General features: G+C 46.9%; 1 protein-coding gene across 11 annotated transcripts; it reads left to right on the plus strand.

The window, feature by feature from the left end:
• The first annotated feature begins 8,979 nt into the window (after nt 1-8,979).
• On the plus strand, nt 8,980-24,253 carry ZMYM3 (zinc finger MYM-type containing 3). 11 transcript variants are annotated; one of them, XM_036305248.1, is made up of 25 exons: nt 8,980-9,002; nt 10,399-11,084; nt 12,032-12,075; nt 12,388-12,460; nt 12,851-13,145; nt 13,358-13,535; nt 13,892-14,110; nt 14,401-14,551; nt 14,774-14,889; nt 15,053-15,139; nt 15,268-15,418; nt 15,656-15,828; nt 16,007-16,172; nt 16,809-16,906; nt 16,987-17,149; nt 17,415-17,527; nt 17,636-17,810; nt 17,993-18,139; nt 18,798-18,901; nt 19,218-19,386; nt 19,699-19,850; nt 20,453-20,567; nt 21,076-21,330; nt 22,550-22,667; nt 22,761-24,253. In XM_036305248.1, exons 2-25 carry the CDS (start codon nt 10,418-10,420, stop codon nt 22,951-22,953), a joined length of 4,122 nt encoding a protein of 1,373 aa, XP_036161141.1. In that variant the 5' UTR covers nt 8,980-9,002; nt 10,399-10,417; the 3' UTR covers nt 22,954-24,253. The 11 variants fall into 11 exon arrangements, with proteins under 11 accessions (XP_036161141.1, XP_036161138.1, XP_036161140.1 ...); XM_036305245.1 differs by lacking the exon at nt 8,980-9,002 and adding an exon at nt 9,084-9,191; XM_036305247.1 differs by lacking the exon at nt 8,980-9,002 and adding an exon at nt 9,198-9,666.
• Nucleotides 24,254-27,023: the final 2,770 nt, after the last annotated feature.

Below are 27,023 nucleotides of genomic sequence, written 5' to 3' on the forward strand. Positions count from 1 at the left end.
TGGGACAACTTCAAGCGTACCAACATTCAAATTATGGGGGTGCCAGAAGAGAGAGAGCAAGACAGTGAAAACCTATTTGAAAAAATAATGACAGAAAACTTCCTCTACCTGGTGAAAGAAATAGACTTACAAGTCCAGGAAGCGCAGAGAACCCCAAACAAAAGGAATCCAAAGAGGGCCACACCAAGATACATCATAATTAAAATGCCAAGGGCAAAAGACAAAGAGATAATATTAAAAGCAGCAAGAGAAAAAAGTTACCCAGAAGTGAGTACCCATAGGACTGTCAGCTGATTTCTCAACAGAAATTATGCAGGCCAGAAGGGAGTGGCACCATCAATAAACTATTAGACTTAATAAAAGAATTTGGCAATGTAGCAGGATACAAAATTAACGCCAAGAAATCTATGGCATTTCTATACACCAATAGTGAATGTGCAGAAAGAGAGACTAAAAAAGCAATCCCATTTACCATCGCACCAAAAAAATTAAGTTACCTAGGAATAAACTTAACTAAAGAGGTAAAAGACCTCTTCTCGGAAAACTACAGGACGTTGAAAAAAGAGATAGAGGAAGACATAAAGAGATGGAAGAACATACCATGTTCTTGGATTGGTAGAATCAACATCATTAAAATGTCCATACTGCCCAAAGCAATCTATAAATTCAACGCACTTCCCATTAAAATACCAATGGCATATTTCACAGACCTAGAACGTACTCTCCAAAAATTCATCTGGAATAAAAAACGACCCCGAATAGCTGCAGCGATCCTGAGAAAGAACAAAGTAGGTGGGATCTCAATACCAGATATCAAGCTGTATTACAAAGCCACTGCTCTCAAAACTGCCTGGTACTGGCACAAGAACAGACATATAGATCAATGGAATAGAATAGAGAGCCCAGAAATCAGCCCCAACCAATACGCTCAATTAATATTTGACAAAGGAGGCAAGAACATACAATGGAGTCAAGATCATCTCTTCAATAAATGGTGTTGGGAAAATTGGACAGATACATGCAAGAAAATGAAACTAGACCACCAACTTACACCATACACAAAAATAAACTCAAAATGGATAAAGGACTTAAATATACGATGGGAAACCATACAAATACTAGAAGAATCCAAAGGCAACAAAATCTCAGACATATGCCGAAGCAATTTCTTCACCGATACAGCTCCTAGGGCATTGGAAACTAAAGAGAAAATAAACAAATGGGACTACATCAAAATAAAAAGCTTCTGCACAGCAAAAGAAAGCATCAACAAAACAACAAGAAAACCCACTGTGTGGGAAAACATATTTGCCAATGTCATATCTGATAAGGGCCTAATCTCCAAAATTTATAGGGAACTCATACAACTTAATAAAAGGAAGATAAACAATCCAATCAAAAAATGGGCAAAGGATCTAAATAGACACCTTTCAAAAGAGGACATTCAGAAAGCCAAGAGACATATGAAAACATGCTCAGAGTCACTAATCTTCCGAGAGATGCAAATCAAAACAACAATGAGGTACCATCTCACATCTGTCAGACTGGCTATCATCAACAAATCAACAAACGACAAGTGCTGGAGAGGATGTGGAGAAAAAGGAACACTTGTGCACTGCTGGTGGGAATGCAGACTGGTGCAGCCACTATGGAAGACAGTATGGAGTTTCCTCAAAAAACTACAAATGGAACTCCCATTTGACCCTGTGATCCCACTTCTAGGAATATATCCCAGGAAACCAGAAACACCAATCAGAAAGTATATATGCACCCCTATGTTCATAGCAGCACAATTCACCATAGCTAAGATCTGGAAACAGCCTAAGTGCCCATCTGTAGATGAATGGATTAGAAAACTGTGGTACATCTACACGATGGAATACTATGCTGCTGTAAAAAAGAAGGAGCTCTTAAAATTTGCAACAGCATGGATGGAACTGGAGAGCATTATGCTAAGTGAAATAAGCCAGTCAATGAAGGAAAAATACCACATGATCTCACTCATTTCTGGACAATAAAGACCATTATAAACTTATGAACAAAAATAGATACAGAGGCAGAGCTTCCTCGAACAGACTGTCAAACTACAGCAGGAAGGCCAGGGAGGGTGGGAGGGGAGGAGGGGGGTGGGTAAGAGATCAACCAAAGGACTTGTATGCATGCATATAAGCATAACCAATGGACATAAGACACTGTGGGGTAGGGGAGGCCAGGGGATTGTCAAGGGCGGGCGGAAAAAAAAGGAGACATATGTAATACTCTTTGTAATACTTTAAGCAATAAAAAAAAAGAAAAAAGAAAAAAAAGAGAAGGGAGTGGCAAGTAATATTCAAAGTGATGAATAGCAAGAACCTACAACCAAGATTACTCTACCCATCAAAGCTATCATTTAGAATTGAAGGTCAAATAAAGAGCTTCACAGATAAGAAAAAGCTAAAGGAGTTCATCACCACAAAACCAGTATTATATGAAATGCTGACAGGTATTCTTTAAGAAGAGGAAGAAGAAAAAGGTAAAGATAAAAATTATGAACAACAAAGTGACAACAAATACATATCTATCAACAAGTGAATCTAAAAATCAAGTGAATAAAAAATCTGATGAACAGAATAAAATGGTGAATAGAATAAAATCAGGGGCATAGAAAGGGAGTGGACTGACAATTCTTGGCAGAAAGGGGGTGTGGGGGGTGCAGGAAGAGACTGGACAATAATCGTACACCTGGACGAGGACAGGTGTGTGGGGGGGTAAGGGCAGGGAGTGGGGTGGAAACTGGGTGGAGGGGAGCTATGGGGGGAAAAAGAGGAACAACTGTAATAATCTGAACAATAAAGATTTATTTTTAAAAAAGCTGGAGTAGCAATACTCATATCCAACAAAATAGACTTCAAAATGAAGGTCATCACAATAGTCAACAAAGGTCACTACATAATACTAAAGGGATAAATCATGCAAGAGAATATAAACCCTGGTAAACATATATGCACCCATTATAGGAGCACCAAAATATATTAAGAAAACTTCTAGAGGGCTTTAAGGGAGAAATCGACAACAATATAGTTATAGCATGGGACTTTAACACCCTGCTGACTTCACTGGATACATCTTCCAGATAAAAACTTAATAAGAAAACATTGACTCTAAAGGACACACTGGATGAGATGGATTTAATAGGCATTCATAGAACATTATACCCCAAAGCTGCAGAATATACATTTTTCTCAAGTGCACATGGATTATTCTCAAAGATAGACACGTCAGGACACAAAACAAGTCTCCACAAGTTCAAGAAGATTGAAATCATATCAAGCATCTTCTCAAATCACGGTGGAATGAAATTAGAAACCAAATACAGTAAAAACACCCCAAAACAATAAAATACATGGAGGCAAAATAGCATGTTGCTAAACAATGAATGGGTTACAAACAGGATCAGGAAAGAAATACAAAAATTCCTGTAAACAAATGAAAATGAACACACAACAACCCAAAATATCTGGGACACAGCAAAAGCAGTCCTGAGAGGGAAGATCATAGCACTACAGGCCTACCTCAAAAAGCAAGAAAAACTAGCAATAAACTATTTAACCCTACAACTTAAAGAATTGGAAAGAGAACAACAAGAAAAGCCCAGAGTAAGTAGAAGGAAGGAAATAATAAAGATTAGAACAGAAATAAATGACATAGAGACAAAATGAAACAAAACAAAAATCAATGAAACCAAGAACTGGTCATTTGAAAGGATAAACAAGATTGATGAACCATTAGCCAGACTCATCAAGAAACAAAGAGAGAGGACCCAAATAAATAAAATCAGAAACGAAACTGGAGAAGTAACCACTGACACCACTGAAATACAAAGGATTGTAAGAAAATACTATGAACAACTATCTGCCAACAAACTGGACAAAATGGATGAAATGGACAAATTCCTAGAAAAATACAATCTCCCAAAACTGAATCAGGAAGAATCTGAAAACCTGAATAGGCCAATAACAATTGATGAAATAGAAGCAGTAATCAAAAAAACTCCCAGCAAACAAAAGCCCTGGTTCAGATGGCTTCATAGGGAAGTTTTACCAAATATTCAAAGAACTATCACCTATGCTAGTCAAACTATTCCAAAAAATCCAAAAGGAAGGAACACTTCCAAGCTCTTTTTATGAGGCCAGCATTATCTTAATTCCAAAAACAGATAAAGATACTACAAATAAAGAGAATTACAGGCCAATATCCCTGATGAACATAGATGCTAAAATCCTCAACAAAATATTAGCAAATCGGATCCAGCAACATATTCAAAAGATCATACACCATGACCAAATGGGATTTATTCCAGGGATGCAAGACTGATACAATATCTACAAATCAAATCAATAAACATGATACAGCACATAAACAAATTGAAAGACAAAAATCACATGAATATATCAATAGATGCAGAAAAAGCATTCGGCAAAATCCAACACCCATTTTTTAAAACTATTTTTTTTGTTGATTTCAGAGAGAGAAATAGAAGCATCAATGATGAGAGAGAATCATTGATTGGCTATGGAGATTGAGCCCACAACCCAGGCATGTGTGCTTGACCAGAATCGAACCTGGAACCCTTCAGTCCACAGGCTGACACTCTATCCACTGAGCCAAACCGGCTAGGGCCACCCATTTTTGATAAAAACTGCCAGCAAACTGGGAACAGAGGGAGCATATCTCAACATGATAAAGGCCATATATGACAAATGTGCAGCAAACATCATATGCAATGGCAAAAACTAAAACCATTTGACCTAAGAACAGGAATAAGACAGGAATGTCCACTTTCACCACTCTTATTCAACATAGTACTGGAAGTCCTAGACAGAGCAATCAGACAAGAAGAAATAGAAGGCATCCAAATTGGAATGGAGGATTTAAAACTCTCATTATTTGCAGATGACATGATATTGTACATAGAAAAACCTAAAGACCACCAGTAAAACTATTAGATTTAATAAATGAATTTGGGAATGTAGCAGGATACAAAATCAACACCCAAAATTCGATGGCTTTTTTATACACCAATAGTGAATTATCAGAAAGAGAAACTAAACAAACAATCCCATTTACCATTGCAACAAAAAAATTTAAGATACTGAGGAATAAATTTAACCAAGGAGGCAAAAGACCTGTCCTCGGAAAACTTCAGGACGTTGAAAAAAGAGATAGAAGAAAATATGAAAAGTGGAAGAATATACTGTGTTCATGGACTGGTAGAATCAACATCATTAAAATGTCCATACTACAGATTCGATGCAATCCCTATTAAAATATTAACAGATCTAGAACAAATACTCAAAAAATGTATATGGAATAAAAAAAGAACCTGGATAGCTGCAGCAATCTTAAGAAGAACAAAGTTGGAGGGATCACAATACCAGATATCAAGCTATATTACAAAGCCACTGTTCTCAAACTGCCTGGTACTGGCACAAGAACAGACATATAGACCAATGGAACAGAACAGAGAACCCAGAAAAAGACCCAAGCCATTATGCTCAATTAATATTTGACAAAGGAGGTAAGAACATACAATGGAGTCAAAAGAGTCTCTTTAGTAAATGGTTTTTGGAAAATTGGACAGATACATGCAACAAAAAAAAAGAAAGAAACTAGGCCACCAACTTACACCATACACAAAAATAAACTCAAAATGGATAAAGGACTTAAACGTTAAGTCATGAAACCATAAAATTCCTAGAAGAAACCATAGGCAGCAAAATCTCAGACATCTCTCATAGCAATATGTTTATGGATACTTCCTAGGGCAAATCAAAGGAAATGAAGGAGGAAATAAACAAATGGGACTACATCAAAATAAGAAGCTTCTGCACAGCAAAAGAAACCATCAACAAAACAAAAAGGAAGCCCACTGTATGGGAGAAAATATTTGGCAATGATACATCTGATAAAGGGTTAATATCCAAAATATATAAGGGACTCATAAAACCTAACAAAAGGAAGACAAACAATCCAATTAAAAAATGGGCAAAGGACCTAAATAGACCCTTCTCAAAAGTGGACATACAGATGTCCAAGAGACATATGAAAAAATGCTCAAAGTCATTGATCAGCCCTAGCTGGTTTGGCTCAAGGGATAGAGCATCGGCCTATGGACTGAAGGGTCTCGGGTTCGATTCTGGTCAAGGGCACATGCCTGGGTTGTGGGCTTGATCCCCAGTAGTGGTTGTGCAGGAGGCAGCCAATCAATGATTCTCATCATTGATGTTTCTATCTCTCTTTCCCTCTCCCTTCCTCTCTGAAATCAATAAAAATATATCTTAAAAAAACAAAAAATAAAAGTTTTATAAAAATAAAAGTCACTGATCATCAGAGAGATGCAAATCAAAACGACAATGAGGTACCATCTCACACAGACACAATGCCTACCATCAACAAATCAACAAATGACAAGTGTTGGTGACAATGTGGAGAAAAGGGAACTCTAGTACACTGCTGGTGGGAATGCAGACTGGTGCAGCGATTATGGAAAACAGTATGGAGGATCCTCAAAAAATTAATTATGGAACTGCCATTTGACTCGTGATCCCACTTGTAGGAATATATCCTAAGAAACCTGAAGCACCAATCAGAAAGAATGTATGTACTCCTATGTTCATAGCAGCACAGTTTACAATAGCTAAGATCTGGAAACAGCCCAAGTGCCCATCAGTAGATGAGTGGATAAAAATGCTGTAGTACATTTATACCATGGAATACCATGCAGCAGGAAAAAAGAAGAATCTCTTACCCCTTGAAACAGCATGGAGGGACCTGGAGAGTATCATGCTAAGTGAAATAAGCCAGTCACAAGTATCACATGATCTCACTCATATGTGGAATCTTAATAAACTGATGAAAGGAGTGGATCCAGAGATATGGAAGTATGTAATAGAGTGCAGATTCTCAGAGGGAAGGTGAGGGTGGGAGGTATTCAACCAAAGACCTTGTAAGCATATATGCATAACCCATGGACACAGACAATAAGGTGGTGAAGGCCTGAGGGGGGGGGCGGGGCGGAGGGGCTGTAAGGGGTCAGTGGGGGGAAAAAGGGGACATATGTAATCATTTCAACAATAACGAATTATATTTAAGAAAAAGAGTTGCAAGTACAGAGTTCCCATATGATTGAACATTTATATTGTTTTCTTATATCTTTTTGAAGGTGAGAAAACTAAGACCCAGTGACTCAAGAAGTGACTTGTCCAAAGTCAACTGGCTAAAAAGTGAGCAGAAATGAGTTTAGAATCCTGGTGTATCTCTCCAGAACCCACTCAGTTTTATGCAACCGAGCTGTCTCTGGATTAATAATACACCATTAACCACCCCCTTCAGTGATGGTGAACCTTTTGAGCTCGGCGTGCCAGCATTTTTAAAAACCCCAACTTAACTCTGGTGCCGTGTCACATATAGAAATTTTTTGATATTTGCAACCATAGTGAAACAAAGACTTATATTTTTGATATTTTTTTTATATTTAAATGCCATTTAACAAAAAAAATCAACCAAAAAAATGAGTTCGCATGTCACCTCTGACACGCGTGTCATAGGTTCGCCATCACTGCCCTAGATTGTCTCTCCTCAACTTGACACCAGGTATTCTCCACAATCAGAGTGTCCAAAGATCCAAGCACGCGTTGAGAAGGGCAGGCAATATACAAAAAGGTACCCCAACTGAGATGGAACAAATTGAAAATGCAAGGAGAGAAACAGGGGCATATAAATAAGCAGAAGGTGGAGGAACGGTACACAAAATACTGGTTAAGAGAAAGAGAAAGCTGGCTTTGAGAAACTGGGAAAACTCTTGGTTTTATCTCCGTGGATACGGAGAGAGCAAAGATAACCTCAAGGCCATGTGGGGAGTCAGGAAGGATAAGGTTTCTGGCAAAGTAAATGAGACAAGGGAGGATAAAACTCCCTGTAAGGCTTGGTGTGGGAAAGAAGAAAGGCCCAAAGCAAAGAGGCAGACTGGAGTAGGCACTGGGCACCAAACGTTGTTTCTAAATCTGTGGCAGGACTCCTTCTAGCCTGAGCCTCCGCCAGTACCTCAGATTCTAACGAGTCTTCAGCCCTAGGAGTAGGAGGAGCAAAGTGGGGAGCGGGGATTGTAAAGTGCTCAAACTATAATGAAGACTGAAAATGGATCCTGGCACATATTTTTTAAAGCTAGTAGGCCCAATGCTAGTGCCCCTTCCCCCCTACTCCACTTATCCAGCCTCAACCTCAGCCACACCCACATTCTAAGGACCATCCAGGAGGGGAGCATATGTGCGCGTGCGCGTGGGTGCTTGTGCGTGTGAGAGGCTGAGGGATAGAGACTTAAGACAAAAAGAGACTGAGAGAGAGAGAGAGTATGCGCCTGGGAGAGGGAGAGGGGAGTAGGGGGAGGAGAGGGAGAAGGGGGTGGGGGGAGGAAACAGGTCGACCAGGACGGAATGAAAGGGAGGGAGAGAGACTGAGATGAGACAGAGAGAGAGAGAGAGAGAGAGAGAGAGAGAGAGAGAGAGAGAGAGAGAAAGAAGAGCTACGGGCCCCCCATGAGAAAACCTACTGAAGAGATAACGCAGGGAGCCCCCTGCGGGAAGTCTCTGGGAGAAGATCTCAGAACTTACCCTAAGACCCTTGAGGGAATGCGGTGGGGGGGGGAGGGGCTTTGCAGGACCTGGTTTTGGAGTCTTCGGCAACTAACAGTTACTGCATAGGCGTTGTTACTGAGCTAGAGCCATTTAACCCGCCCTGGGTAGCTGGAGAGCAAGCTCAAGACACTCCACAACTAAGACTCTCAGAATGGCTAGGGGGGGTCGGGGCTGCAGACGAGGGAAGGAGGAGCACGTGAGGGCTGGGTCCCTACCTCCCCTCACCCTCTGCTGTCACTCATTACCCCCAACAGTCGCCCAGGGGGCGGGCCCCGGAGAGGTGGGGTTGGGGGGAGGGTAATCTTGGCAGGCGCTTGCTGCATGGCGTAGGTAGGGACGGCTGAGGGGGGCGGACGCCGAGGGATTGAACGCGAGTGGGAAGCGAAGAGACATGGGGAGGGGGAGGGGACCGGGAACCATTTGAATGAGAGGAGGGGATCACGGGTAGAGTGGGCTCCAGGAGGTAGGGCGGGCACGGGTGTGAGGGGGGCAGACTCTTGAGCCAGGTAAGGGAAGCAGGTGAGTTGATCTGTTTTTTGTGGTTTAGTGTACTTGGCCCTTCGGCGGAAAGGGGGTGCTGTCTTTCCCGGGGGCGGGCTTCAAGGCTCCAGAGCCTATCTTTTCCTCTTTAACTAACGGGGCCCCGGGCGGGGGCTCAAGCTCCATCTCCAACAATTAGGCTCCACTCCACAATTTCCAGGCGGCCACTGGGCTGGGAGTCTCGCGCCGGGGGCCGGCGCTGTCTCGCGAGCCCCCTCCTGGAGCCAGCCAATGGGGTTGGTTGCTGGCGCCGCCCGCCCGCCTGGTGCAGAGCGCTAGGCGCTGCGAGCTGCGCTGCCATTTAAAGGGGCCGCGACCCCTGTCCCGGCTGCTAGGGAGGGAGGTGGAGAAGGAGCGCGGGGCCGTCTCTGTCTGCAGTTCTAGGCTTATAGCCGTTACACTAACCCTGCCGCAGGTAGGGGTCGGGCCTGATCTAGCCGAACCGAACTTGCAGGTGGGATCTTGAAGAAACAGGGGCGCGGGGGGGGGGGGGGTCTGAGAGAGATCGTAGCTCCAAAATGTCTTCCTGTAAATGCCTGAGGTGGGGGGTGGGCAACAGGAGAAGGAGGACTGAGAGAGCTATAGGGAAGGGTGACGAGGCTGAGGAAGTGGGCGAACTAAAATGAAAGGTAACTGGGGGGAGGGGTTAGGAAGGGCAATTTGTGGGGGCGAGGGAAGGGCTGAGGGAGGGCCTTGCAGCGCGGTGAGGGGGGTGGGGCCAGACAGGGTAGGTAGAGACTGGAGAGCTGGGGGGCTCTAGGAGCGAGTGGAGGGGGTAGAAACTGATATCGCGGGGGCGGGAAGGCTCTTGGTGGCAACGGCCCTAGGCGACTCTAATGGGGCGTTCAGCCTCAGTTGGGGGGGGGAGGTAAAGAGGGAGGGAAACTGGGAGTTGCACTGGGGTGGTGGGGGCAGGCGGGCTGGTAGGGCCAACGACTAACTGCCTGGCAAGTGTGGGCGCAGGGCCAGGGTGGGAAACGCCTCTCCCCACAGGGGGCGCTGTTTGTGGTGGTGGTGGTGGGGGGAGTGGTCATTTGGACTAAGCCTGTAGAAATGCTCGTCGTTTGTGGTGGGGGCTGTTCATGAGAAATCCGAGTGGATGATGGGGTGTGTCCCAGAGCCTATATAAGAAGGAATTCTGGCGAAGACCACCTCTTCTGCCCCCTCTTCTACCCCTAATCTACAGCCCATATCCAGCCGTCCTCATGGACCCCAGTGATTTCCCCAGTACGTTTGACCCATTGACCCTGCCAGAGAAGCCCCTGGCTGGAGACCTTCCAGTAGACATGGAATTTGGAGAGGATCTACTGGAATCTCAGACTGCCCCAACTCGAGGATGGGCGCCCCCTGGCCCTTCTCCATCCTCTGGAGCCTTGGACCTGCTTGATACCCCTGCTGGCCTGGAAAAAGACCCTGGAGTTCTGGATGGAACCACTGAGCTGCTGGGGCTGGGGGGGCTGCTCTATAAAGCCCCCTCCCCCACAGAGGTGGACCATGGTCCTGAGGAGACCCTCGCATGGGATGCAGGAGATCAGACCCTAGAGCCTGGACCAGGGGGCCAGACCCCTGAGGTGGTGCCACCTGACCCAGGGACTGGGGCAAATCCCTCTTCACCCGAGGGGCTACTAGAACCTTTGGCTCCAGATTCTCCAATAAATCTTCAGTCCCCACATATTGAAGAGGAGGAGACCACCTCCATAGCTACAGGGAGAAGGGGCTCCTCTGGGCAGGAGGAGGATCTTCCCCAGGGGCAGCCACAGAGCCCAAATGGCCCCCCCAGCCCTTCAGTGGGAGAGACTCTGGGGGATGGAATCAACAGTTCTCAGACCAAACCTGGGGGCCCTAGCCCCCCTGCACACCCTTCCTTACCAGGTAGGTTGTCTACTCAGCTTGAGAATCAAGGTTGGAGAGAGGGTGGGAGTAAGGAGGGGCTACTGTGTATGTTTGGGGAAGAAGGGGAGGGGGAGGAGAAGGTTTGAGAGATGAAAGGATGTGTATGAAGAAGGAGTTGGGGACTTGGGAGGGAGAAGTAGGGGTGATGAAGATTGAGGAAGGTAGGGGTGGGGGGAAGCTCAGCTACTGTGGGGGAGGAATAGGGGTGCTGTTTCAGGGGGTGGGTTAGAGAGTGAATTTGGTGGGAGAGATTCTCTTTTTTGTAGCCCAGTGGTTTTTTGGTGCCAGGCCCTTCCTTCAGGATTTGGGGAGGAATCCAGGCTTCTTGGTTTTAAGATCTTTCCAGATGTTTTGTTCTAAATGAGAGTGGGGATTCTGGGTTTTATGAATGATGACTAGGTTCTAGAGCCTCCGGCAGCATCATGAATTTAGGGGAATGGTAGAAATGCAGGGCCTAGGATTGAGTCTCTGATAGGGGAGGGACAGCTTAGACTTGGAGAGGCTCTCATTTCTCCCCTGTTCTGCCTAGTGTAGCTTTCCCAGGCTGTGACCAGGGTCTTAATGCTTATATAACCACCTGAGTCCAGGGGACCTGCCTTCTCCCCTTGCTACCTACCTTTGGGGGATTACATTGGATTTTGTTGGCAAACTATAAATTCTGGATGAAAGGTATGTTACCTGTGCTTCCTTAACTCCCAGTGATTGGGACAGAAAGCTGGTAGGATTTTTTTTTTTCTATGGAGAGTAGCTGCACTACCACCTTCCCCTTAGTGCAGAGCTTGAGGTAACCCTGAGAGGGGCCTCAAGAAGGCACTTGAGTTTTTCCTTTCAGTTTTGAGTAAGTTCTTCCCCAGGAATGAAGTTGGTCCAGGAAGGGGGTGTGAGGGCAGGTTGAAGATTTAGGCTGCTTTCTGCTTCCTTTGCAGGAGATGGCCTGACTGGAAAGGCGAGTGAGAAGCCGCCTGAGAGGGTGAGGGGGGAGGGGATTGGAAGGAGTCTGGTTCCCCCTATATCTCTAGGAAGGACAGCCCTTCATTTTCCCTCCCAGATGTTCGGAGGGTGTGTGTGAGGAGAGTTAGGAGGAGGGAGGGAGCTCTTGTGTCTACTGCTTCTTAAGGCAAAGTCCAGCCTCATTTTCTCCCCTCCTCCTATGGGCTGGGTCAAGGGTCCCTACTCTCCCTTCTCCCTCCCATCTCTGTACCCCCATAAACCCTGTGCTAGTGCAGCTGGCCCTTTAGCCTGCCCCTGATATCAACTTTCTTTCCCTCCCCATGTTTCCAAGGTACAGAAGAGAAGTGAGCGCGTTAGAAGAGTAGAACCTCCAAAACCTGAGGTTGTGGATTCCACTGAGAGCAGTGAGTAGGACTTGAGGAAATGTGACCCAGTGGGATGAGTGGGAAGTGGCCGCCATGGATCTCCTGGCTCCGTGCAGAGTGTGACGTGCCTATCTGTGCTCTGGGTTGGCATGGGAACCAGGGGCAGTGGGGGTGATTGAAAACAAGAGCAGTGAGAATGGAGTTTCCTGTTTCAGCTCTGCAATCTCTGTCCTGAAGAATCTCCCCACTTAGAGCCCTCCCTAAGGGAGAGTGACACCGTGGCTTAAGTTATCAATGTGATGGGGTGGGGGAGGAGATAAAGGCAAGAACTGAGGGGATCCCAGGAGCAGTAGAGCTACCTGTTGGTCAGGGGATGGTTGGAGACATGGCCTGGTAGCCTTTTCTCATGGCTCCTCCCCCCTTCCTCAGTTCCAGTGTCAGATGAGGATTCTGATGCCATGGTAGATGACCCCAATGATGAGGATTTTGTGCCATTCCGGCCCCGGCGCTCTCCTCGCATGTCCCTACGCTCCAGTGTGGCACAAAGGGCTGGGCGCTCTGCGGTGGGCACCAAGATGACTTGTGCACATTGCCGGACACCGCTGCAGAAGGGGCAGACGGCCTACCAACGCAAGGGGCTGCCTCAGCTCTTTTGTTCCTCATCCTGTCTCACCACTTTCTCCAGAAAGCCCTCAGGCAAAAAGACCTGTACCTTCTGCAAGAAGTACGTGAGGGTACTGGGGTGTGGAAAGGGCAGGCATCAGGCCAGGAATAATGGGTGAGACAGAGACTATGTTGGCAAGAACCTAGTGGAACTCAGAGAGAGAGGCAGTTTGGGTAGGGGCTCGGAGAGCATTTGCTCTGTGGTCCTCGATCCCAGGGGAAGGCTGGAAGCTGATGAAACAAATGAATGTTCAAGCCTGTTCCCATCTGCAGGGAGATCTGGAACACCAAGGACTTGGTTGTGGCGCAGACTGGTTCAGGAGGCTCCTTCCACGAATTCTGCACATCCGTCTGCCTCTCCCTGTATGAGGCCCAGCAGCAGCGCCCAATCCCCCAGTCTGGGGATCCTGCTGATGCTACTCGCTGCAGCATATGCCAGAAGACCGGAGAGGTGAGGAAGCTCAATGAGGGCTGGTTTACAGAGCCTGGCCAGTCCTGACCTGCCTCTGCAATGCTGGGGCTGCAGGGGCCAGGCCCTGTGGAGGAGGGGAGTGGGGAGGAAAGACAGCCATTGTGAGGAAGTGTATTCAAGATTAGAGCTTCTCCAGGATGTGTGCAGCTGGCCTTCCTTGCCTCCCAGGACCTCACCATCAAGTCGGCAGCCTGATGTGCAGGTTGGGGGGGTCCCTGGGTACAATGTATGCTGTGAAGGTCTAGGGTGAGGTGGGGTGGGCTATCCTTGCATTGGGGTGGGTGGTGATGGTCAGACCCCAGCTTAGGATATGTGTGTGTGTGTGTGTGTGGCAGGTCCAGCATGAGGTCAGCAATGGCAGCGTGGTGCACCGGCTCTGCAGTGATTCTTGCTTCTCCAAATTCCGGGCCAACAAGGGACTGAAAACCAACTGTTGTGACCAGTGCGGGGCTTACATCTACACCAAGACCGGGACCCCTGGCCCCGAGCTCCTCTTCCATGAGGGCCAACAAAAGCGGTTCTGCAACACAACCTGCTTGGGGGCATACAAGAAGGTGGGGCCGAGGGAGTAGTGCATTAGAGGGCTGTGGAAGGGGGTGCGGTTCTTGGGTGATAAATAAAGGTGCCTGATGGGTCGAGGCTGGGAGGAATAAAACAAATAAAGGGGGTTTCAATTGTATCTGTTATGTTTTATTTTTTTGAAGCTGGCTGGTAGATACACAGGTCTTTGTTATATCATCATCTATACTTTTTTGTATGCTTGAAATATTTCATGTTTTAAAAATTTAAAAAATAAAGTGAAGGGACAAATCCAGCCTCAGCCTCTCCTTCCCCATCCTCACAGAAAAACACACGTGTGTACCCCTGTGTCTGGTGCAAGACCCTGTGTAAGAACTTTGAGATGCTATCACATGTGGATCGTAATGGCAAGACGAGCTTGTTCTGTTCCCTCTGCTGTACCACCTCTTACAAAGTGAAGCAGGCAGGGCTCACTGGTAGGTGCAAAGCCCTCTTCTCTGAGACCCCTGCTGGCCTTCCTGTCTCCCCACCCCGTACTCCCCTCTTCTTCTAAAGTAACCCCTGCTGCCTGACCTCAGCCCCAACCACATCTTCCCATGGATTTCCTGTTCCATCTCTCCATCTCTGCACTACCTTACACCTTCTGTGCTCTCTCTCTCTCCTCTCTCTTTCGCTCTCCCTTTCTCTCTATGCCCCAGGCCCTCCCCGACCCTGCAGCTTCTGCCGCCGCAGCCTCTCTGACCCCTGTTACTACAACAAGGTCGATCGCACAGTCTACCAATTCTGCAGCCCCAGCTGCTGGACCAAGTTCCAGGTACTTCAGATCCTAGACCAGGGATAAAGGGTGTGGCGCCATAGAGAGGGTATGAAAATTGGGGTAGGTAGACCTGGGCAGAGCAAAGAGCAAGTCTGACCTCCCCCCGCCCCCACCACCACACACTTCTTGCCCCTCCCTTACTTGTCTTCCTTCCCTCCAGCGCACAAGCCCTGAAGGGGGCATTCACCTGAGCTGTCACTACTGCCACAGCCTCTTCAGTGGCAAGCCTGAGGTCTTGGACTGGCAGGTAAGACCCCCACCCTGCCCACATCTTGCCATATGACTAGACATCTGTCTTAAGGGGTCCTTCCACTTGGCTCTTGCCAGGTCCCGATGTCACAGCACTCTCCTCCCCGCCCTGTGACCCCATCTTAGGACCAGGTGTTCCAGTTCTGCTGTCGTGATTGCTGTGAGGACTTCAAGCGGCTTCGGGGTGTGGTGTCCCAGTGTGAGCATTGCCGGCAGGAGAAACTCCTGCATGAGAAACTCCGGTTCAGCGGCGTGGAAAAGAGTTTCTGCAGCGAAGGTAAGGAAATGGAGAAGGGGTCGGAGGCCTTGTGCCACACAGCCGGGAGACTGGCAGAGAAAGGATGAGGGCTTGGGATGCGATCTTGGGGCAAGGGCCTTCTACTCAGGATGCTCGGGCCCCTGTCCATCCTAAGGCTTTGGGCCCAAGAGGCTGTTGGGGAGAGCTTTCAGTTGTACCACCTTGAAAAGGTAGGTCTCACGATCATGAAGATCTGTGTCTCTGGACTCTTTCCAGGCTGTGTGCTGCTGTACAAACAGGACTTCACTAAGAAGCTGGGACTGTGCTGTATCACTTGTACTTACTGCTCCCAGACCTGCCAGCGTGGAGTCACCGAGCAGCTGGATGGCAGCACCTGGGACTTCTGCAGTGAGGACTGTAAGAGCAAGTACCTGCTGTGGTACTGCAAGGTAAGGGGGAGCAGAAAGGGTGGAGATGGCAACAGGCTGTTGTGCTGTGATCAGGTGTGGGCCAATCTCCAAGGAGGGGGCTCCAGCTGACCAGCCTCCAAAGGAAGAGCTTATCCCAAGGCAAAGGGCTCAGCATGTTTTAGGGATGCAGGTCTGATCATCCTGTCAATACCCACAGGCTGCCCGGTGCCATGCCTGTAAGCGACAGGGGAAGCTGCTAGAGACCATCCACTGGCGCGGGCAGATCCGTCATTTCTGCAACCAACAGTGTCTGCTGCGCTTCTACAGCCAGCAGAACCAACCCAACTTGGACACCCAGAGTGGGCCCGAGAGCCTCCTGAACAGTGAGTCCCGGGCAGGAGGCACTCTGTTAGAACTAGCCTGGACTCTAATCCTGGGCCCAGCCCCTCTCTTCTTCTTTCATCTCATCCCTGGCCAGAGCTCCTAGTACTGTGCTTTCTTTTAGCTTCTGGACTGCAGATACTAGGGGGAGTCTTGTTTAAAGGTTTCCAGAGCTACCTTCCACTGATTTTCTATAACGGATGTATTTTTAGGGAATGGATACCAGGTAGGATGGGGCATGTTAGGACTGGTTAATTTTCAGAGAGAAGGAAGCATCAGCATAAGCTCTGCCTTTAGTGAAACTGAAGGCCATTACTGTTTCAAGACTATTATCCTGGCCCCTTTGGGGTACTCCAGGGGTACCAAACTCCTGAGGGCCATGAAATGGAAGAGCTCAAATTATGGGTCATTGGGGAAGCTTAATCTTTTCCATTTTCTGTGGCAGCCAGGGCAAAAGAACCTTCCTGGCCACTGTGTCTATGGCCTAGAGAAGACTAGGCCTGGGGGGGTGAGGAAGAGAAATTCTAGACTTCCTGTTCACATTTGATGTATCTCTTAATGAAGCTCTCCTGGAACAGGATGATGAAAATGGAGAGCTGGTTCCACAGCAGAAAACATTCATTTGTTTTGATCTACAGGTCAGTCTTCTGAGGCAAAGCCCCAGACACCCTCTCAAACCAAAGTGGAGAACAGCAATACAGTGAAGACCCCAGAGGAAACTGGGAATCTGGGCAAGGTCAGGGCAAAAGCCAAGGGGGAGGATGGTCTCAGAGGAGGGTCTAGCAGTTGGTGGCACTAACGTTCCTTTGTCTGCAGATCCCTGTGAAGATCCGGTTGGCTCCCACTGCTTCTACTCCTCCTCCCTCTGCACCACCCCCAGCCACACCCCGCAAAAACAAAGCTGCCATGTGTAAGCCTCTGATGCAGAATCGGGGGGTCTCCTGCAAAGTGGAGATGAAGTCCAAAGGGAGTCAGACAGGTGAGCCAGGGTACCTGGATACCACAGTCTTTATTTTATAGTCCTAGGCCTGCAGCCCTGTGCCTAGGAGCTAGACAAGGGGGTTTCTTAGGTGGATGAAGTATCATGGATATGGTTGTCCCAGAATCACAGAGTTGACTCTCCACCTTTGATGCAAGGGAAGTTTTGTGACAATGAGCTTTGGGGATGACAGGCAAGTATCCGGTAGTGAGCAGATGTGACCTACCTAACATGGGCTCTGAGAAGACCCCTTTCTTGTCAGCAGAAGAGTGGAAGCCACAGGTGATTGTGCTGCCCATCCCAGTGCCCATCTTTGTGCCAGTGCCTATGCATCTGTACTGCCAGAAAGTCCCGGTGCCTTTCTCAATGCCCATCCCGGTAAGTTTCCCGTCCAGAGTTGACCCACCACTGCCCCTTACTCTCACCACCTGTCCCTCTCATCCACTGGGTTGGTTCTTGGCATTTAGTTGGGATTTATGTCTCTAGGTGCCTGTGCCCATGTTCCTGCCCACTACCTTGGAGAGCACAGACAAGATTGTGGAGACTATTGAGGAGCTGAAGGTGAAGATCCCTTCCAACCCCTTGGAGGCCGACATCCTGGCTATGGCAGAAATGATTGCAGAGGCTGAAGAGTTAGACAAGGCCTCATCTGACCTTTGTGGTATGCCATGGACAGCAGCAATGAGGGAGTCAGGGTTTTACTAGTCTGTCTCTGCCTAAGTGGGTGGGAGTGGTAACCTTGGTACCTAGTGGGATGGGGGAGTGGTTGCAATCAGCCCCTGAAAGCCTGTGAGGGAGCTAGGTAAGAGCTACAGTGACTAAGCCAACTTCTCTTCCTCCCAGATCTTGTGAGCAACCAGAGTGCAGAGGGACTTCTTGAAGACTGTGATCTGTTTGGGCCAGCTCGAGATGATGTCCTGGCCATGGCTGTCAAGATGGCCAATGTCTTGGATGAACCTGGGCAAGACTTGGAGGCAGACTTCCCCAAAAGTGAGTGGAATTCAAGGCATGCCCACTGGGTACGGTAGCATTTGTGCCATAAGGAAAAGAGTGTGGTTTTTTTTGTGACCTGGAGCATGACCCTAACAGTGCTCCTTGTGACCAGTGACAAAAAGCTGTCAAGGAAGTAGAGGCAGAGATACTGGAATAGATGCACGATCTTACACTTGAGTCTTGTTTTGTTTTATTTATTTATTTTAAATATATTTTTATTAGTTTCAGGGAGGAAAAGAGAGGGAGAGAGAGACAGAAACATCAATGATGAGAGAGAATTACCGATTGGCTGCCTCCTGAACGCCCCACACTGGGGATCAAGCCCGCAACCTGGGCATGTACCCTGACTGGGAATCGAACTGAGCCACACTGATCGGGCTTGTTTTGTTTTAATTGTGGTAAAACACATAATATGAAATTTACCACATTTGAGTGTGCAGTTCAGTAGTGTTAAGAGCTTTCCCATTGTTGTGAGTTTTTGCATCTGTGTGCCTCTGAGCATGTTCTTCATCTGGCTTTGCTGGTTCCTACTGAGTGCAATTGGAGCTGTCTGAGAAGCTTGTTTCAAGTCAGGTGTGCAAGTAGCAGGGGTGGGGTGGGAGGGCTACAGTGTTGAGATCTTAAAAATCGGTTTGCTTCCTTTAACCTCTAACAGATCCTTTGGACATTAATCCCAGTGTAGACTTCCTCTTTGATTGTGGCCTGGTAGGGCCTGAGGACGTGTCTACTGAACAAGACCTTCCCCGAACCATGAGGAAGGTGAGGGCTGGGGCTGCCGTATCCACAGAAGAGGGATGGAGGCTCAAAGGGCTAGGGATGGGGTGCTTTCATAGCCAAGTCAGCAGCTTTAGTTTAACCTTCCCTGGCTGACCGCCTTTCTCCATCATTCAGAGCACAGACTTTGCTCTCTCCCCAGTTCCCGAAGTCATCAGAGCTACTCCTGGGGCTCTGTGCTTCCATAGCAGTGTTCTTATATCAGTCCCCCACTCCCCTGCTGATAAACACTGTCCTGACTAGTTTCCATGGTGTTCCTGATCTTATCTCCTTCAACCCACCTCCTTTCTTTTCCCTCCAGGGTCAAAAGCGGCTGGTGCTTTCAGAGAGCTGTTCCCGGGACTCCATGAGCAGCCAGCCAAGCTGTACTGGACTTAACTATTCATATGGTGTCAATGCTTGGAAGTGCTGGGTGCAATCAAAATATGCCAATGGAGAAACCAGCAAAGGTGATGAGTTGCGCTTTGGCCGTAAGTACCCAGGGGAGGGAGGCAGGGATGAGAGGAGGAGGGGAAGGGGAAAGGATCAGGGCTGTGATTCAGCTGAAGATGTCTGAATGATAAGGCTGCCATTATGCAAGGGTGTCCTGTGAACATTGGGAGGAGTTGCAAAATAAGGGGAGATGCTGTCTAGATTTCAAGGCTTAGGGCTCTTTTGGTAATTGGTGGTTTGTTCTGGAGCTGGACATGACTAAGTGATAAAGGAATTAATGGTGGAGCTAAATGAAATTCTCAATGTGAAGTTTTCTTAATCCTATCCACCTTCACTACATATCACTGCAGCGAAACCTATGCGTATCAAAGAAGATATTCTGGCCTGCTCAGCTGCTGAGCTCAACTATGGTCTGGCCCAGTTTGTGAGAGAAATCACTCGACCCAACGGTGAACGATACGAACCTGACAGCATTTACTACTTGTGTCTTGGCATCCAACAGGTACCCCTTGCACACCACCTCAGTTGTAGTCACTCTCAACACAGCAACACAGCAGGCAATGTCCCAGCAGAAATGATTCTGTCCACTCCCTGGTCCTTACTTTGTCTGCTATCCTGAGCAGGCAGTCTTTTGTCTCCTACTCCAAGCAGGACAACACATGTCAATACTCCTCTAAAATAAAAGCTGTGTCCCAGGACTGTTGGCCAAGGAGCCATCTTCATTGCTCTCTGGGTCCCCTTTGTAATCCTCAAACCCATTCCAGGAAGGGAGGGATGGGTAGAGCTGGGCTCCTCGGGTGGTGGAGTAATGTTTAGGACCCACTGGGAGAGGTAAGCCAGGCATCATTACCTGACAAGGGGTCTGTGCTTGTGAAGAAGCTGCTGTGACCCATCTCCTCCATGCCTCCTCCTCTTCCAGCCAGGCCTTGGTGCCTCAGCGTTGTAGGTATACCTGGCGAAAAGCACTCTGGGTCATGAAATCAAGCAGCTATTTACCACCATCTCCTAATTATCAAGGTTGCTGTGCCTGGGGCCTTTGGTATCACTGTCTTTTCTCTAGGACCTAGAGTCTAGCTTTATGTGTGTCTCTTTTTCCTTCTCCAGTACTTGCTGGAAAATAACCGAATGGTGAACATTTTCACGGACCTTTACTACCTGACTTTTGTTCAAGAACTCAACAAATCTCTGAGTACCTGGCAGCCCACACTCCTTCCCAACAGTAAGGGACAGGGACTTAGCAACCCCTACACCCTTCACTCCATTCTTCAGAGACACCATTCCAAAAGTCCCAGGCTGTTTGATCTGTCACTCTTCACAGAGAGTTTGAGGGCAGGAGCATGTAGCTGGGTGCCTTGGAGTTGAGAGCTTGAGGACACAGAGCCCCTGTCCTTGAACATGAGAAGGGGATCAAGACTTAAGTCTGAACAACTATTTCTGGAACCACAAAAGGTGGCCTGAGTTTGGGTGGTAATTGAAAAAAAAGAGAAGTTGTGGGACTCCTCAAAGTTTACATCTACCTACCTATAACGTGTGGGTGGTGAGAGAAGCTCCAAATGCAGGTGGAAACTATATAAAAATCCATCTAGTCCTATTGTGTAATACAGCAGGGTGTCAGGGTTTTATGCACAGTGGCAACTTACTAAACAGAAATGCTTATGAGCAGAATGTCTGGGATCAGGGCTTGGGTAGTTGTTCACTCCTGACTAGCCTCTCCTTGACCATTGCAGATACAGTGTTTTCCCGAGTGGAGGAAGAACACCTCTGGGAGTGTAAGCAGCTGGGGGTCTACTCACCCTTTGTCCTTCTCAACACCCTCATGTTCTTCAACACGAAGTTTTTTGGGCTGCAGACGGCTGAGGAACATATGCAGCTCTCCTTCACCAACGTAGTGCGGCAGTCCCGCAAGTGCACCACCCCCCGGGGCACCACCAAGGTGGTGAGCATCCGCTACTACGCTCCTGTTCGCCAACGGAAAGGGCGAGGTATGAGGCTGCCCCTCTTTTGCTTTCCTCCCTCTCTGTTCTCATCTTCCATGCTCCACCTTAATTACTAGGTGGGCCCTTTCCTTTATCACTGTCTTCCTTATCCTTCCATTCGTACGTTTGCAGAACAAGTAAAAACAGCCAGTCCTTTAACCTGATGATTAGTGGTTGTTGCATAAATAGGAGGTTACCCAGCTGCCTGTTTCCACCTTTCCTCATTTCAAGGAAGTTGACTTTCTTGTCTACTTTTGGCGGGGTAGCGGACAGATGGGAAGCTGTTATGTGGTCTGTGAGAGAAGTTGACAATAAGACCGTCGTTCCATGGTTTTTTGCTGTTGGGTATAACAAGAACTGCACCTTGATTTCTGTTCTGGCCCTGAAATCCTGACCCATCTGAGTGCAGTTCCCACGGTTCCTTCTTGGAATCTGAGCCTCTACCTAGACTAGTTTAATGGGGTGTAGGGCCATCATGTTTTTTTTTTTTTTTTTTTTTTAATCCCAGAAGGTAAGCCCAACCTTGCAACAGGGCAAGATTGTAAAGACTTGAACAATGTGAATGGGGTAGGGGGAGTGGGTTACAGAGCATCACCCTGCAGTTTGGCTGGTGTGGGGAGACTTACGGACTCTTCTGCTTTTTTCTTTACTAGTGGCCCAGTGCACAAAATTCGTGTGTGTGGGGGGGGTAGTTCCCTCAGCCCAGCCTGTACCCTCTCCAATTAAAAAATTGAACCGCTTTCTTATACGTTACACCAAACAGCTGTTGCCCTTAAAACTCCTCCTCAGCCCCCACCTTAGGTTCTGACTTCACAGTTCACTCAGATTAGGTTCTGATTGTTTGGTTTTTATGCCAGTCAGTGTCAAAAGCTCAGCCTTCTAGGCAGCCATTGGCTCCTCGCAGTTCACCCAGATTTGGTTCTGATTGGTCAGTTTCTATTCCAGTCAGTGTCAAAAGCTCCACCTTCTAGGCAGCCATTGGCTTCTCACAGTTCACCCAGATTTGGTTCTGATCGGTCGGTTTCTATGCCACACAGCATCAAAAGCTCCGCCTCCTAGGTAGCCATCTTGTGATGGCATGAGGGTGTGAGGGTTAATTTGCATATTACCACTTTATTATATATGATGAGCCTGTAATATGTGTCCTGAGGCCTTCCCACTGTGCACTTAGAGTGGCTTGTTGAGACTGCTTTTAACAAGTCTGAGTTATTTGCCTCCTCTACAGACATGGGTTCTGGGAAGCGGAAGAGAGAAGATGAAGCCCCAATCTTGGAGCAGCGTGAGAACCGCATGAATCCCCTCCGCTGCCCTGTCAAGTTCTATGAATTCTATCTCTCAAAATGGTGAGTTGGCAGGTTTGCAGGAATGGCATTAGCATGGGGACCCATGGGATCCACTTTGCCTCAGTACTGATCTGTCCCACCCCATCATTGCAGTCCTGAAAGCCTCCGGACTCGCAACGATGTGTTCTACCTGCAACCTGAGCGGTCCTGCATTGCCGAGTCACCTCTCTGGTACTCTGTGATCCCCATGGACCGAAGCATGTTGGAGAGTATGCTCAATCGCATTCTAGCTGTGCGTGAGATTTATGAGGAGCTGGGTCGTACTGGGGATGAAGACCTGGACTGAACCCATTTGTATCCATCTTTCACACCAGTGTCTGGCTTGTCACCATGTCCCACAGGGCGACTGGCCCAGGAACCAATGCTACTCATTCTGAAGGGCCGTGACTGCCCTTTTCTACTCATCCATTCCCTGCCTTCCCTAGGAACCCCTGGCTTTTACCTTCTTCCAAACTATTTGACAACCACGGGGCCCCAGTCCTCTCTACTTGAGGGCTGATCAACTAGTGATAGGCAAAAACCAGCTAGGCCATTTTCTCTGTGTTTCAGAGTAAACCCCTTCTGCTGGGGCCAGACTCTGGATGGAGTGTTAATAGCTCTGGTGATCCTGTTGGCTTTGGGTTTCCTGACCCATCCCACGTAGGTAAAGCCCGTTGTTCCTAGATTTGGCCAAGGGAAGAATTCAGCTGCCTTCTCTGCCCTGTGCCCACTCCTTTCTCCGCTCTTCCCCAGTACCACGATAAAGGGTTCTTTTATGAAAGATATGAAAGAAACTCTGAAAGTAACAAGGGGGACCATTTACCTAAAACACAGAGCTTAGCTACTCTTCCCCTCCCCTGAGATAACTGGTTGTTGGAACCCCCTGGCCACTTGTTCCCCTCCCTACTCCTGCAAGCACCAATCCTTGGTGCTGCAATTGAAAAAACTTCCACATGCTTTCTTTTCTTTAAAGGCAGAGAATGACTAAGTATGGGGAGCAAACTTTTGTCCCCTTGGTTTATGTGTTTGTCTTTCTCTGCCATCTTAGGTTGATATGAGCCATGTGTCAACATGCTTAGCCCCCTTCTGTAACTGCCTCCCTTTAGTTCAATGGACACAGTGCCCAAGGCAAAAACTACCTTCTGATTTGGATTGGGGCTGGGTTCCAATCAACTAGTGATAGGCAAAGACTATTGTTCTTCCCCCATCATAAGAGCCAGGCCAAGCCTGTGGGGGCCTTGGGTCATGCAGGATGGGATCTATGGTTAGAGAATAGGGAGGAGCTGTGGACCTGTGTCCTGCCTCCACTGCCTACATCTATCTTCTCTCTTCCCCATCTTGCTTTTGTAGTTCCAGAAAACTATTAGTGTCCAGCAAAGGGGGTACCCAGTTCTTTTCCTGTTGGCTTTGCTGTTCCCTAGCCTCCTTTTTGTGTTTTTATAACTGTTACCAGTTTAGCCACTGTTTAAATTGTATATATTGTTCTGCGGTACCTGGCCTATCCCTTCAGTGAGCCATGCCCGCCCTTGTGTTGTAGTGAGAAGCTGTTGTCACGACTAACCTTCTGTCTCTGGAATTGTTTGTTTCAAATAAAGAATTAAAATTGTCTTTTGCCTTTTCCTGGGGAGGAAGAACAGTGTTTGGAGGGGTGAGGGATATGGAGGAGCCATGCCAGACATTGTCAAATCTTTTAGAGCGTGAAAAAGTGAAGTGCTCCACCTCAGTTTGAGAATCATTTTTACCTACCTCACTGAATGAATCCACTTGGAATATGGTCCTTTTCATAACAAGTTTCCAGACACTTAAGGGAAAAAATTATTCTACAGCTAGCTATTAAGGACCTATTATGTTTAAGGACTTAGATTCAGAGAAGACAAAGATTAATTAGACCAGGATCCTATCCCCAGCAGGTTCCCAGGCTAGAGGGGATAGGAACAGAGCAGTGCATAGTTAGTTGTAAGAGGCAGAAAGAAATATCTAGTGCTGTGGGAGAGTAGAAGAATAAGGAACTCACTTTAAGGTTATAGGGAGGTTAGCCCTGGCCTGGTAGCTCAGTTGGTTATAGTGTCATTCTGATACGCCAAGTTTGTGGGTTTGTGGGCACATACAAGATTCAACCAATGAATGCATAAATAAACGGAACAATACATCAATGTTTCTCAAAATTAATAAATAATTTAAGAAAGAGATTATAGGGAGTTTACATCAGTTTTCTGAACAAGGTGACATTTGACCTGGGCCTCAGTAAGTGGGAGGAGTTGGGGACCAGCACAAGCAAAGGCTGAGGTTTTTACAGTCAGGGAATTACAGGATCAGATCTGTTGTTTTAGGGAGAAGATCCCTAGAACAATATGGAGGACAGGGATGGTAGCAGGTCTGAAGGCCAGGAGATCAATAAAAAGAGTATGGCTGAGAAGTTAACCTGGGTATAAGCATAACCAATGGACACAGACAGTAGGGGTGAGGGCATGTGCTGGGGGGTGGGAGTGGCTGGGAGGTCAATGGGGAAAAATGAGGCATATGTAATACTTTAAACAATAAAGAATTTAAATTTTTTTTTAAAATATATTTTATTGATTTTTTACAGAGAGGAAGGGAGAGAGATAGAGAGTTAGAAACATCGATGAGAGAGAAACATCAATCAGCCGCCTTCTACACATCTCCTCCTGGGGATGTGCCCGCAACCAAGGTACATGCCCTTGACCGGAATCGAACCTGGGACCTTTCAGTCCGCAGGCCGACGCTCTATCCACTGAGCCAAACCGGTTTCGGCAAGAATTTAAATTTTTTTAAAAAGCCATCCTAAAAAAAAAAGTTATGTGGGCCTCAGTGGGAGCTGTGGGGATACAGAAGGAAAAGAGAAAATGGATTCAGATGAATTTAAGACATGAAGGTCAAGTCTGCAGGATCTGGGGGAGAGGAAAGAATTGTACATGAAGCCCAGACTAATGTAGCTCAGTTGGTTGGTTGTTGTCTTGTGCATCAGAAGGTCGCGGGTTTGTTTCCTGGTCAGGGCACGTGCTTGGGTTTTGGGCTGTATCCCCTGTAAGGGGTGTGCAGGAGGAAGACAATTGATATTTTGCTCTCACATTGATGGTTTTCTCAAATAAAAACATTTTTTTAAAAAAGAATTGAGCATGAAGTAAAAAAAAAAAAACCCAAAAAACAAGAAACAAAAAAGAATTGTACATGAAGCATGAATCCCATGTTTTGATTGGGAGATGCCTTTACCCAAGTTGGAAAATAGATGGGGTTTTGTTTTTATGTTTGTTTTTTGTCTGAGGAGTGGGGGGTAGGAAGAGGTTGGTAACAAGTTGAGGTTTTGATAATGTTGGGTTCAAGACTATATAAACATCCACATGGTGGGCAGTGTAACATGGCATATCAGAAAGAACACTCAAACTTGAATTTTTAATCATATCTCTGCCACTGAAACTTGGGCAAGCCTACCTCTTTGAGCCTTACCTAAAAATGCATTTTTACTCTGCCCTGACTTACTCGGGGAACTGTTGTGAATGTCAGTGAGAAAATGCATGTGAAAAGTAATATTTATGCTAGATGTTACCATTTAAAAAATATATTTTTATTGATTTCAGAGAGGAAGGGAGAGAGATGGAAACATCCATGATGAGAGAGAATCATGGGTCAGCTGCCTCCTGGACACCCCATACTGGGGATCAAGCCCACAACCCAGGCATGTGCCCTTGACCAGAATTGAACCTGGGACCTTTCAGCCTGCAGGCTGACACTCTATTCACTGAGCCAAACTGGCTAGGGCTAGATGTTGCCATTTATACTAGGCAGTTGGAAATGTGGGTCTGAGGCATAGAAGAGAGACTGTCTATTTTTCCTAGCTTTATTGAAATACAGTTGATATATAACACTGCCTAAGTTTAAAGTGTACACTATGTTGATTTGATACACAAATGTTGCGAAATGATGGCCACCATAGTGTTAGCTAATACCCCCATCCTATCATATAATTACCATTTCTTCTTTTGTGGTGAGAACATTTAAGATCTATTCTCTTAGAAACTTTCAAGTATATCACACAGTATTGTTAACTATAGTCACCATGCTGTATATTAGAGCTCCAGAACTTATTCATCTTATAAGCGAAAGTTTGTACCCTTTGACCAACATCTCCCGATTTAATTTATATCCCTTCCAGCCCCTGGAAACCACGATTTTACTCTCTGTTTCTCTGAGTTCAGCTTTTTTTAAAAAAAGATACATTCTTATTGATTTCAAAGAGGAAGGGAGAGGGAGAGGAGAGATAGAAACATCAATGATGAGAGAATCATTGATCGTCTGCCTCCTGCAAGCAGCCTACTGGGGATCGAGCCCATAACCCCAGCATGTGCCCTGACTGGGAAT

The sequence above is a fragment of the Myotis myotis genome, unplaced genomic scaffold (genome assembly GCF_014108235.1).
Source record: "Myotis myotis isolate mMyoMyo1 unplaced genomic scaffold, mMyoMyo1.p scaffold_m19_p_4, whole genome shotgun sequence".
Lineage (NCBI taxonomy): Eukaryota > Metazoa > Chordata > Mammalia > Chiroptera > Vespertilionidae > Myotis > Myotis myotis.

Excerpts from the sequence above, each read along its gene's own strand:
- ZMYM3 (XM_036305248.1), top strand. The coding sequence starts at position 10,418 with ATGGACCCCAGTGATTTCCCCAGTACGTTTGACCCATTGACCCTGCCA. Across the intron at positions 12,461-12,850 it reads TGTGGATTCCACTGAGAGCA|TTCCAGTGTCAGATGAGGAT; the intron begins GTGAGTAGGACT and ends CCCCTTCCTCAG. Across the intron at positions 14,890-15,052 it reads GCTGCTGGACCAAGTTCCAG|CGCACAAGCCCTGAAGGGGG; the intron begins GTACTTCAGATC and ends CCTTCCCTCCAG.